This window comes from Fundulus heteroclitus, chromosome 10 (assembly GCF_011125445.2).
Source record: "Fundulus heteroclitus isolate FHET01 chromosome 10, MU-UCD_Fhet_4.1, whole genome shotgun sequence".
In the NCBI taxonomy this organism is placed as follows: Eukaryota; Metazoa; Chordata; class Actinopteri; order Cyprinodontiformes; family Fundulidae; genus Fundulus; species Fundulus heteroclitus.
The window spans coordinates 7966558-7980605 of NC_046370.1; the positions used below are offsets into that span (position 1 = coordinate 7966558).

The 14048-nt window shown below is 36.9% G+C and overlaps 1 protein-coding gene across 2 annotated transcripts in view; it reads right to left on the minus strand.

Annotated features, from left to right (window-relative positions):
• Nucleotides 1-14048, minus strand: part of polr3a (polymerase (RNA) III (DNA directed) polypeptide A) — a 38332-nt gene that overhangs the window by 13191 nt on the left and 11093 nt on the right. For both annotated transcript variants that reach the window (XM_036141879.1, XM_036141878.1), the window contains exons 11-19: nucleotides 12873-12942; nucleotides 11662-11789; nucleotides 11444-11582; nucleotides 9468-9632; nucleotides 8701-8873; nucleotides 7051-7162; nucleotides 4654-4772; nucleotides 2264-2401; nucleotides 1126-1296 (exon numbers count right to left, since the gene is read on the minus strand). In XM_036141879.1, coding sequence (XP_035997772.1) covers nucleotides 1126-1296; nucleotides 2264-2401; nucleotides 4654-4772; nucleotides 7051-7162; nucleotides 8701-8873; nucleotides 9468-9632; nucleotides 11444-11582; nucleotides 11662-11789; nucleotides 12873-12942 — 1215 coding nt within the window. The remainder of the gene's footprint in view (nucleotides 1-1125; nucleotides 1297-2263; nucleotides 2402-4653; nucleotides 4773-7050; nucleotides 7163-8700; nucleotides 8874-9467; nucleotides 9633-11443; nucleotides 11583-11661; nucleotides 11790-12872; nucleotides 12943-14048) is intronic.

Consider the following 14048-nt stretch of genomic DNA (forward strand, 5'->3'; position numbering starts at 1 on the left):
TTTGAAAACAATCCCTTGTTTCTCCTACAAATCTATTTTTTTTTCTTGCATGCCTTTATTATATTAGAAATAAAATAAAAAGTGTAACTGTATAAGGATATGTTAGAATATTATAGAAATATCCTTTATTGTCCCAAAGTAGGGAAATTCTGATGGATCACCAGCAAAGTGAAAGGCAAATTGAAGCGTACAGAAACACAAAAGGGTATAAAATATATAATTTAAAATACTTGAGTTAAATACTATGAGCAGATTTGATCAATATTTGCACTATTAGTCATGATTTCTGTTAACCGTAATTAGTATCACACATGCCATTAGTGTAAAATTGCATTACATTTCACCTTCCTAATATAAATGGGAAACCTCCCCAACATGTGCACTTCCAATGCTGGCATCTTTTAGCATGACCTAGTGATGCTTTGCTTCAGACTGCCTTCAATACACAAAATAACCATAGATTTAAATCCAGTTAATGTAGCAGAGATTATATTTAGTGGGGATTAGCAACTCTGCTGGAAGTTAAATAATCAGTATAATTACATAAATTACTACTTCAACAAGTTAATATTTTTAGCCATGCAATTTTAAAACCTTTAAATACTAGAACATTTTCAGTTTACATTTCTATATTTTCCTACACCATTTTGAACATAACATTTAGCTGATTGTGATGTAAATCCTGTGTAACCTCAGTTGACTATATGTGTTATATTTGTTTGTTCTTTTACTTTATTTTCCAATTTTGTGTTGAAATAAACAATAAATCAATTAAACAATTTCAAGTTATCTATATCAAGTTATGTCAGAGATAACCTTTTAGTTTTAGTTGGTTGTAAAAAAAAAAAAGTAACAATATATGGCAGTGTCTGTATTATAGAAAAATGAAATATTCATGATAATTATGAAAAAGTGTTTGCAAAGTTACAAACAACTGGAATATAGTAAGGGTCTTATGTAAAATACTTTTACTCCAATATTGGTGGCACGCACAAGGATGTGTGAAAGATGGGACAACAAGGAGGAAAAATCACACACATAAAAAATAAAATACAAAATATACCCCCAGAAGAAAAGCCAAATACTATATGAGCCATCAATCTGTTCACTCTGGTCTTGACTCACCCTAATATTATCCAGGACTCTCTTAAACTCCAGCGGCTCATCCTTTCCTTCCATTGCAGCCGGATCCAGGCCATCACCACCATAAATGAATTGGATGATGTCGCCCGTGGAGCTGCGCACGGTCAGGTCATACTGAGAGCACAAATCCTCAAGGGACTTCACCAGACGCCTCTGTCAAACCAAACATTCGTCAAAGTTACCAAGACGCATTTAAGCACTGCTGGTTAGCATAATGTTTTGCACTATTAGTGATTTTTCATCTCCAAAAAATGGTCCAAAGCATAAACAACAATAAATTATTATCCAGTATTTGTCTGACAGCAAATATATAACTTAACAAATCAGTAATTAAAAGTCACTTCACACTTTGTCTGCAGTGGAACTGCAGTTTGAGGAGGGCAAGCTGAACCTCGGCAGGTTGACCAGTTATTTTCCTTTGCAAAACCCAACTATATAGTAAATAGGTTTCCAAAAATAGTCTGTTACAACATTTAAAGATTTACGAATACCTACCAATTGATTTCAGTGACTTAAATTACTCCCTTCAGCTTCTATATGTACTTTTTCCCACGGCTTTAAAGGGGCCATAAGTAATAATGAAACAACACATCCACAACAGCCTGCCATTGACAACCGCCTATGCCATTTCCACAACGGTCCAGCTGCTGTGAAACCACTGGATTTTTACTTCCACACGACAGGTATATGATGCTGTATTCTGTTCTAGTTCTGGTCCGCTTCTCTTACTGGCTTCCATGTTTGCAGGCTGCTGCTCATTTGCAAAGATAAAAAACCAAATGTTGTGCTTTGTTTTGGGAACCCTGGGAACTCTCATACGATTGGCTCAGCAACCAGGAAGTAAACTCGAGCTACACCTTGCGTCGAAGTTGTTCCGGACCGTACCTCTAGGTTTGAAAGGAGACCTCGCTGATGGAGAGGACCGATTGTTTATAGAGAATGTTACTTTCTTCCCAGGTGACAAATGAGAATGATTCTGGTTAAATTTACAGTCAAGTTCTAATGTATTGCTCCTTTAATGCAGAAATTTGCTTTTACCCATTTATAACCTATCACCTGTAGGGGGGCATGCTTACACCTTGGAAGGGAAGTGGGGGGGGGGGAGATTCATCAACATTACCTGCATGTATCCAGTCTCTGCAGTCTTGACTGCGGTATCCACCAGACCCTCTCGCCCGGCCATGGTGTGAAAGAAGAACTCAGTGGGGGTCAGACCAGAATAGAAGCTGTCAGCCACAAAACCTTTAGCAGCAGGCAGCTGGAGGAGAAATTATCGTCAAACCATTAAACAAGTTCTAAGCATTCTCCAGACGTCCCAGACGGTGTTGACATGATCCGGATTTCCTCTTATTTTCCTCCTGCAATTCAAACTATAATCATTTTATATATCTCATACCGTTTATTGTTATTGTGAAAAAAGTATTTGAAAAAAAAAAAGCTTTATCATGATGATAAATTTCAGTTACCAGGTGATGAAAGAGTAATTAATAAGTAATACAAAATATCAAGATACAATTTTATTTTCATATCACCCGCCCCTAGACAAACCTCTAGAATGCTGGATAAGCTATTATAATGAAGACAATAGATAATACATTAGTTTAAGACCAGAATATGATGCATCATAGTAAACATTGGCATATATTACTCTACAATTGTTGTCCTCCTATCTTCACTTGCCGATATTGTGGAAAATATTTCAGATCCATTCAGCTTCCCTGCTTTTTGTTCCATCTATTTTACTTATCTGCATGTTTATCGATCTGCTTTAGTTCTTTAAGGGAATTATAACTTGATTACGTTAGGAATAAAGGTTAATCTACCGGCATTGTCTCCAAGGTCCAGTAGAAGCAGCTGTATGATAGTCCCTCAATCAATACAGATACGTTTATAGAACAGTATAGCAACATTTTCTCTTGTTTTGTTCTTTAAAGTTATCTTCATATACCATAAAGAAAATGTACAAATTTACAACCTGGTTTTTATGCATTTTACTTACTTTGCACCATTGGAATGTGCATATTTTTACTTAATGTTGAGCATTCAGCTAACAAGACTGGGCATGCAAGCTAGCTCTAGGAGACCTTATGGTCCTGATGTAAGGTCTGATGCAGATCTTATATAGGGGCAACTGTCTGCATTTTCTAGGTTTGTGGTGTATAATTTACATGTACAATTCACCAATGCAAGTGCTTTTTATGATTTAATTATTCAAATTTGCTTTTCAAAGCCTTTGTTTGGACTGCGTGAAAAACAGAATTTGGAAAGGAGTTGATGTGCAACATTAAAACTCCATAATATTTCTCATCAAAGGAAAGTCTGCCAATTTTTTCTCTTTTTCTTCGTTTTTGTCACCAGTCTTTAGTTAGTCACATGTTCTGGTGAATTAAGTCTGAGCTATATACTGATTTCCAGCCAGTAGTGCAGACTGGGCTCTGGGTTAATCATGCTGAAAACCCTGGGCTGTACCCAGCCCGTGTGGATACTCTGCTCCAATCACGGAAAGATGCAGCTATTTCATAGTCTGATTCTCTGTTGATGTCTTCGTTTTCCAGAGAAGGACAGTTTCCACCTGAAGAACAGGATGTGAAGCCACCCCCAGAATCAGTGAAGTCTGATTCGGTTTTGAAGGACACGCCATTTCCCTTGACCAGAGAACATTTAGCCGCAGCTCAACAGAAAGAGTCTAGGTGGTAAAATTTATCAAAAATGTATTTATAAGGTTTTTAAATAAAAAGAGACAACATCCTATACATTGTTAAACCAGATGAAACACACTTATAATAAATAAAACAGCTTCTCAGCAAATCAAACCCAACAACAAGAAAACACAAAAAGGGAGAAGCACTAAACTCAGCGTTTTCAGGTTTACAGAAAATAACCTAGCCAAAACTAATATTTAAGTTGAGCTTTTCAGATTTAACAAGCTGAAAACTAACAATCCCAGAGATAAGGGGGGCAGCTTTAAGCATGGTACTATGTAGCTATGTGTCAGACTCTTACTTTGAAGTTAGAAAGGAAGTAGTTCTGAATCTTCCCTGATTTGTTGTCAAAGTCAACAAAAATAACTGTCGTTGGGGGTTTTTTAACAACACTTTTCAGGTGACTCTCGAGCATCATTTTAGTACTGGGTAGAAAAACAAAATGGTGACAGTGGGGTGGATAAGATTTGAATTATATGTAAGCCCTAGAATAATCTCACACAGACCAACTATTGGAAGCCAACAAGACAGAAGTTAGCATGTGACTGCTAGCTTCTGCGCTAAAGGGCTATTCATAACTTAGCCATTCTGGACTGCATTTGATCAGCTCTGGCTCGTGATGTAAAAGTCTTTGCAAAACCTTTATTTTATTAATAAAGCAAAATAATGCTAAAATCCTGGCTCTTTCTAAGGAACATGATATCATAAATATTCCCATCTTGTGGGCTGAATGTCTCGGTACAACTCTGGTACAAACAGTACTGAATATACAACAAATGGATTGAGACGAGGGAAAGAAAGAGCTTACTTTTGAGTGTTTTTCAAAGTGAGGCAAGGAGCGGTTTTCAAAGCCATCCGGGACTCGAGAGCCACTTATAGCCTGCTGACCGACACAGGCAATCATCTGGGAGATATTAATGAAGGACCCTGAATGCAAGGAAAACACAAAACTATCAGACAGTAAGCAGAGCATACAGGCAAAAAAATAGTGAAAATACAAGAAATAACAATTAAAGAAGTTTCAAATGTAATATCCTTTGTAGCTTTTATTACAATGATAATAACAAGTAAGTTTCAAATGTAAAGGGTATTTGACAATAAGCTACCAAGTCTTAAGGCAAGAAGATAACCACTGGATAACTTAAAGAATCACGATAAAAATCCACTAGGATTTTATGTAGTCTTCAGACGGGTACGAATCTTCTTTACAAAGGAATAATGTTTCAGATGGGCAGAAAAGCTGAAGCAAAAAGATATATTTATACCAGTTACTATTTAGACCTAAAATCTTAAGAAAAACCCTTTTTTTGTTTTCTACTTCCAGGATCAGTAGGTAGACTTTTTCTTTCTCCAGGAACCTAAAAGGTTCCTTCAGACCTTCGCTGTCTGAAGGAATTTTCTCTTCTGGTGTGTAGAAATCTAAGCTCTTTCTTCATAGTGTTAAAGCAGCAAGGCTCAGAAAAACAACAAGATCACTCCATCTAATAGTACTGAGCTGTCACAGAAAGGTTGCCCTGAGGTGAGGGGGTCAGTGAGCTGAATTTTGGATGTAATCACTTTAAAACAATCTCGTAATGCTGTCTGAAAGCTTGCTGGACAATCCTAGCTCGTGCTGCACATATTTTCCGAGCTAAATGAATTAGCCGCAACAGCTACACTCAAATGTGTCATTTACCAGCAGCACCAATTCCTGCAGTTCAACTTAATAAGATTAAAGATATTAATACTAACCCGTAAGCGCTGCAAGTCCTACAAAATTAGGACAAGGACACCCAAACTGTCCCCTTTCTAACTCTAGTTAAGGTTGTATTAAATCTAGGATGTGCTCACAGAACCACAATTCATCTTTTCCACTGAACAGTTACAGGAGTGCCATCTTAGAATCTCTATAGAACTCAGATAAAAGGTTACATTTTAATATTCAGAGCTGTACATTAGGCAGTAACATGAACAGGACAAAGTTTGAGTTTGCAAATTTTCATCTGCATGAAAAACAGCTGCATAACTTTGGTTTGCAAAGTTGTTTTTGAGTTAATCAAGATTTCTGGAAGAGATCCAACCAGAGTAGAGATGTTTTCCCATAATTGGATAGGACAAAACAGCCTTTCAGCACAGTCATCTTATATCAACCGTTAACCAGGCTGTGTAAGCAGTGATTTGGGCCTTTGCAGCCACAGGACCTTGCCATCAAGGAGTTACTGAACCAACCATAAACTTCTCTGTATACCAAATATACACCATGTAATAATAACAACTAAGATTTGGCTCAAAAAACATAATTAACCCAAACAGAGCAGTGATTTTTTTTACTGGCTAAAAGGTACAGAAACAAAATGGTGCAGACCTCAATCTCATTCAAATGGTGTGGCAGAGCCTTAAGCCTGGTTGATGCCGTGCGGCCATGTTATGTAATTTTGGCAACCGCACCATTTCGCGAACTTAAGAAAATTCCTTACTACGCAGAGCAAGCGCTCCTTCTAGTGAATGTTCGTAAATATAGACATCTTTATGATTCGACCCATAAAATCACCGTGATCAACAGACTGTTACCAATGCCTGGACAGTAATTGGCGTCATTCTAAGAAGAAAGCAAGAGGCTTAAACGTTGGAACAACTGAGTTTCCTACTTCTACATGTAATAAGGGCGTAGTACCACTGTTGCCGACTCCTCACCAAGCAAAGTCACTATTGGCTGTTCTAAAAGTCGCAAGATGATGTCATTGCATAATTTGCATATCTGTTCATGTATTTGTGATCCAGGCTGTAGGAAAGAGAAGCTTTTGGCAAGACAAAAATGTGATTGAAAATACTAAATATGTTTGGAACTACAAAAGGAACTTTATGACATAATTCATGATTATTTTTATACATTGCCAGCATGCACACTACACAAAACTGATTTTACCAAAAAAGAGAGAGGCACACAGTGAAAGAAGTGAATAAGGGATTCAAGCTGTGCGTGAATCAACTTCAGGAAACTATTTTAGTGCAACAGTTTCAGAGGGGAGAAAAAAAGACTAGATTAAAAACTACATTACATTATATTTGCATCCCGCTTTGTAATACAAGATGGAATTACCAGCACTAAAATGTTTAGCTACCTCACCCTTTTTGTGTTACTTTCTGTGATAACTACCAATTAACAGCCTCATAAATGTTGAGGATGTCGGAGGGATAATCCTAAAATAGCTTCCAGCATGCTTACCTTTGGAACCACAAAGAGCCATAATGAGGGGGCTGTTGCTCTTATCAAGCTCTCTGAGACAGGCACTGCCAGCTCGGTCTCTGATCACAGAAAGCTCTCTCAAAATAAGAGCCTGTTGAAAAAGCAAAACAAAACATGACGGTGGACAACAACACAATCTAATCTTTTTCCTCCTAAACATGCAAGTAAAGCTGGTTTTGTCAGGAATTTGTACCACATGGTTTTCTCTGCAGTATGTACATTGATTTACTTCTATAAACATATTTTGTTTACAATAAAAGACCAGAGTTAAATATTCTTAACTCGGCTAAAGGGAACAATTATTAATTCAATGTCATCTTTTCCCCAGGTGGAGCTAGTATTACACTAAAACTAGATAATTAGTACAATACTTGTATTGTGCTAATCATCAGCAGGACAGGACACTGAAAAACCTGGGTCTGTTTTTCCAGTTAATTTGAACTTTTCTCCAATCAATCAGTCTATATCTGTAGAAAATATCTTCCCTGCAGTCAGAGTTTTTACTGTTCTTTTTGAGTGATTACAATCTGCTTTTCATATTTTTATTTTTTAGATGCAAAATAACTTTTCTGATTGAAACCTGAATTGCCTTGACATTAACCTTTACAGTGCAATTTAAAAAAAAAGGTTTACTAAAAAAAAACTGCCTAGAGTTACAAAGGACTGTCTGTCTCTAAACATTTAATTCATTTCTTGTTAACTATAAAGGCACTCCACATGTAAAGAGACGGTGTTATGAAGCTCTGTGATTAAACAGGATTTCACCCGGATTTCAAAAACAAAGACAACGTGATTTGAGCCGTTAGCAACTTATATTAGCAGTTAACACGGTTAGCTGATTTTTAGCTTTTTAGCTGGAAATTAGTCCCTCACACCCTTAGCCAACTATGAGATTTCCAAGATAAAATGTCCATGTCTGATAAAAGGTAGAATTTGATGTTTCAAAAGGCTGACTGATCAACTTTGGTGTAATACGTTCAGCCTTACTGTTATTTGTTGAAGCTGACCTGCTGATTAAAGCAAGCAATCTAAGTAAAAATACAACTGCCTCTAATATTAAAAAAGACAACCTGTGTGTAATTCACTCAGTGAAAACTTCTGCACTTCTATATAGGAGTGTTTTGTCAGCAGCAGCTTGACATCGTTCCAACTTTGGTATGTTCACTGCATTTGGTTTCTAATGGTCCAATTAAGGTGGATAATTTCTCAAGGCATACTGGATTTTCTTTCTTTAATCATTCATGTGCAGATGCTACTGAAGCATGACTGAAGCTCAATCTAACTATTTACTGCCCATAATCCTGCGTTTTTAATTACTTCAACCCAAACTAATATTTTTTAATGGTTAAAAGACATGTTTAAAGTCACGTGTTCCATTTAAACTTCCACATTTTGTTAGCCTTTCATGAGCAACATGAGTGGCCATTATACGACTCAACAAATTGTTTATTGAATGACCGCCGTTTCTAAATGATCTCTGCAGGGCCGGATATGCATGTGATCACAGCTATAGCAGAAAGATTTTTCTATAATTACAATATCAACATAAACTTTTTAAGTTTTGATGGAAATTTGAAAAATCAGTCACCACCCAAGTGGTAGTAAGGTATCCAGGTGAAAGAACTCTACCTCCAGCGTCTCCTCTGCGGTGCAGCCTGGCTGCTGCTGCAGCCGGCCTGTCTGCAGAGCTTCGATGTATTCGTCACACTTCTTGTAGCCGTCGTCCAGCAGGTCCTGTTTGGCCTTCAACAAACCCGCCCCAGGAGTCACATCACCGATTCCAATAGAGAAACCTCTGTTGGCTGAAAATTGGGTAAAAAAAGCATTCAGAACGACACTTATCCGTTATAGAAGCATCTTTTTAATCTAGAATATACTATAAAAGTTATTGTTTTTTGGTAATATAATACAAAAGGTTGATACTAATGATATTTCTTTAATTTTACCCTAAATGCAGATACATGATATTTATCTTAATATGTTTTTCTTTTCATAAAGTAATTATAAAAAGGCGTCTTACAATCAAGGATTTATCCCAAATGTCTCACAGGCATATTTTTTATTAGCAAACAATTTCAGATAACTATGAGAAATGGCTAAAAAATAACCTACTGCAATGCATAAAAGTATAATTATAACACAACATAGACCATCTCGATATAAACTATATAGCCTCATCTTAAATCTTTTTTTTTTATTCAATCTCAATATTGTAAAAATCTCGATATATTGCCCAGCCCTAACTCATGTGTTAAGTAGGTATCCATGTTGTCAGATGAAACGTCTGACATGGCTAAATATATTAGGATTATTTTCCACTATATATCTTTCACTTGCATAAAGAGTTTGTAAAGTATTTGAAACAGAATTAGAGACAAACACCGTGGACCACCTACAGAGAAACACTGGAGCGAGTCTAGCCAGGCGGGACATGGCGTTAGCAGCCTCCAGCTGTCCCCAGTCTCTCAGCAAGATGTAGAAAATATTGTTCTTTGAGCCGGATCCCAAGGTGCCCTTATCCATGCTTCCACACATCAGCTCACTGTTGTGAATCACCACGACTGGGGGTGTGAGACAAACACACAGGTACAGAGATGAACTCATCAGATCCAGAATAGAAACACTAACAAGGTCAATAACACTGCGACGTTTGCCTGAGGACGCCGGATTCTGTTCTGGCAATAAAAAATGAGTGGCAGTCCCTCAATGGGTAGAGTAAAAAAATATATATTTCTTTTCTGAAGACTGTGCATTCGATGAAATATAATTTTAGGAGAAAAAAATAAGTCATTTGCAAAAGTATTCATAACTTTTGTAACTTTAAAGATTTGTCACATCAAATGACCAATTTTTTATGAATTTCATTGGGATCTTATTTGAGCTACACCAAACATAAAGATTGTCAACTGGAAGGAAGGTGACATTATGTTCTATGTCTTTTAGAAATAAAATACTAAAACAAGTGTGCCATGCATTTGTATTTAGCCCCCTTAAATCTGACTCTGCTCCAACTAACAGCATCAGCATGGTAACATCGCTGTGCTAAATCACTGTGGTGGCATCCTGATGTGGAGATGATCGTTTTTAGCAGGGACAGGCAACCTAGTCAGAGTTGCCTGGAAGACGGACGGAACCGAAATTCAGCAAAATCCTGCAAGAAATCCTGCTAGAACCTGAAAGAGGTTTGAGAATGGGGTAAAAGTTCACCTTCCAGCAGGGCAATGACCATAAACATGCATCCAGGGTACGGTGTAAATCAGGGGTGTCAAACATACGGCCCGCGGGCCGGATTCGGCCTGCCGAACAATTTAGTCCGGCCCTGTGGCTAAATGCATTATCATTATAAAAAAAAAAAAAAAAAAAGTGTCCTATCTGGCAATGTGGCAATAAGATGCCACAAAGAGCTCATCAGATTTGACTTTCACAAGTGGACAAGATAAAAGGAAGAGAATGATAAAACAATTATTGAAAAAAACATGTACTTCGTTTAATTGAAAATATGCAGTTCCTATATTGTCCACGAGGGGCGCTGTGTTTTAATTAGCAGATTAAGCTTCAGGTCTGGAAATATTCAAATAATTTCTTAATTTTTATCTGTTTGATGTATTTTGTCATGCAGGACAGTATTTTTAAGTTCCAAAAAATGTGAATAAATGTTTTTCAACATTGTATAATCACTGTGATCAGTTCTTACGCATAATGTACAAGTAAATGTTTAACTGAGTAAAAGTATTGTTGAAATTGCACATACTTTTCTTAAAAACGCTGAGGTTATTCATAATATATTGTGTAAAAGTGAAATTAACTTAATATAAAAATCAACAACAAGTCCACTTTTATTAGTTCTATTAGTTTACTCGTGTGGCCCTCTTGAGATCAGATTAAGCTGTATGCGGCCCCTCAACCAAAAGGAGTTTGACACCCCTGGTGTAAATCGTTTAAATCAAACTATATTCATGTGGTAGAATGGCCTAGCCAAAGCCCAATTCAGAAGCTACATCAAGACTTGAAACTTGATGACTTTATAAGCTCTCCATTCATTCAGACTAAGCTGGAGCTATTTTGCATTTTGAAACATAAGAAAATATTTCAGCCTCTTGATGAGAAAAGCTAATGGAGAAATATGTGTAAAAACATGCAGTATTTAATAGAAGCAAATAGGGTTACACAAAATATTCACTGATGGGGCCTAGAAACAAACATACACTGTTCTCACTGTCTCCACAAACTATATTCAACACCATGTGTGTATCCTTTTACTTCCATGTGATTGAAAGCTATTTTGTGTTAGTCACATAAAATCACAGTATTGATAGGTTACAAAGCAATACCTAATCAAAGCCAAGCAAAAATATTTTCAAGTCAAACTCACACGAGTCGTTGTGACAGAGATCCTCTCCTTTGCCGCAGTACTGTTTGCCTTTGGTCCTCAGGTTTGCATTGACAGGACAATCCTTACTCGGCTTCAAAATGACACTGAAGATCTGTTTGCCTGTCCACAGAGCAATTGGCTGACAGAGACAAAACGGAATATAAGTAGCTTAAGGAAAACAGAGTTACATGACAAAGGCCCACGCTTAGTCACACTACCTTTACAATCGCAGGGTGAGGGAGAGAGATCCTGACTTTTTCATCTTTGCCCACAAGTATTGATGCAACGATCTGGCAGGCTTTAGATCGGTCAAAAAAGGTGTCCTTCAGCGTCAACAGATATGCACCTTAGTGGATAAAATAGGTTTCAAGGTTAGTGCAGGTGAGACATACTGTAGCTACAGTGCCTTGCAAAAGTATTCAGCCCCCTTGGCTTTTTACCTACTTTGTTACATTCCAACCTGTAGATTAAATGTTGTTGTTTAACCTATACAAAGTAGTCTAAGTTGGTCAAGTGAAATGAGAAAAACAAAAAAAGTATTAATAAAAGCCTTAAAATTGCCATATAAAGTCACATCATTATTGAAACTAAGTCATACTTGCAATTTAAGTGTCACATGATCTGTCGGCCTAAACACTTTTCTGAGAGGCTCCATTAAGACCAAGGAGTTGTTCAAACAAGTCAGGGGCAAAGTTGTTGAGAAGTACAAGTCAGGGTGGGGTCATACATTTATTTTTTTTATATATTTGATGTTCCCCCAGAGCACAATCAAAACCATCATATTAAAAAGGAAAGCACATGGTACCACAACTAACTTGCCAAGAGAGGACCGCCCACCAAAACTCACAGACCGGGCCAGGAGGGCATTGATCAGAGAGGCAGCACAGAGCCCAGAGGTAACCATGGGACCATAAGAAGCCGTATGCTCCATAGAGATGGGTTTTATGGAAGAGTGGCCAGGGGAAAAAAAAGCTCTTACATAGTGTGGAAATTTAGACGGCATATTTTGAGTTTGCCAAAAGACACGTAGGCAACTCTCTAACTGTTTAAAGCAGGAGCTCTGGTCTGGTTTTTGGTCACCAAGGAAAATGCTATGTCAGGCACAAACCCAACACATCCCATCACCCCATGACCACCATCCCACAGTGAAACATGGTGGTGGCAGTCCTATTTGTTGTTTGCTTCACACAAAAAATACATCTTCAAAGTTGTAGGTATGCTCTGTACATAAAATAGTGCAAATTCTATAACAATTCATTCGAATTCTAAGTTTTGAAGGAACAAAGCATATCAAATGCCAAGGAGGGGAATACTTTTGCAGGGTGCTATGCTAGTCAAAAAACAACAATTTGAACAGTATACAGATGTTATTTCAGACATTATCAAAACCGATCATGTCTGATTGTCCACTCCACATCTCTGCACCAACCTGTCAGAAAGTCCTGGATCGCAGCAATCAGAGGTTCGCCATTTCTTGGTGTAACAAGGTTAGCTTTAGTCTAGAAGACAAGATAAACCTCCGTTGTGAAACTGCAAGTTCCTAACGAGAAAATTTACTGGAGGCAACGTCTCATTATTGGATTGCAACCCTGAAGAGGTCTGCATTGACGGCTGCCTCGACACGAAGCGGCACCTCATGGCAAAGATGAGCAGAAAGGCTTTTAAATCAATCTTTGTTCTGCTGAGGCATAACCTTGCACAAAAAAAGATATTTTTCTTTAAACAATCACTTGTAATTACTGGTGCCCCACCATCAACAGGACCTCTAAAAATTTCTGTAAAAATAATGCATTTACAGTTTACCCTTTATCCACATATTTAAGAATCTTACTTAAATTTGTGACATACTTCTTCTCTAGGTGTATAACCAATATCACGCAGGGATAATTTCTCTCTCAAACATCAAAATGGGAAAGACAAGACAACAAGCCAATTACATTTAGGTAACTCTGTGTATCTAATAACCTATAAGAAAATAGCTACTTCCCTAAAAAAATAAGGTTTTCTTTGAGTAATTTGTTAAATTTTTTCAAGGAATTATGAATCTAAATTAATAAGTTTTCCTCCAAAAACCAAATGCATTTCTATTATACCTCCCAAATTTGCCATTTTGTGGTCACCAGAAAAAAAATAGTACTTAAAAAATAATAAATTATTAAATGTAGGTATAAAGCATCAACTCCAACACGACAAAAAAAAAAAACATGTATAATTTATTCTTAATTATAAAATAAGAATAAATGCATCTTCAGTCAAAAATATAACTGAGCTGCATGAATGAAGGAATGAAATAAGCAAAACATAAAGTTGCAATATTATTGTTGAATATCGCATTGACAATATATATTAATAATTTCATCCAGCTTCTCTCTTTTCCACAATTACAATATACTCTCTGTGTTTAGAATCTCCATATCTAAGATCTTTATCGGTGTGGAAATAAAACACAGCTAAAAGACCTCGACTGACCTCAACATCGGTAAGTCATGTTTGCATGCATGACATCAAAAATATTGTAGCTCCCCATGTCAGTGAGATAAACATTATAATGTTTAATGTGCATAAAACTGGATAACATTAAATTAAAAAGCTCAGCTGCTGAAGC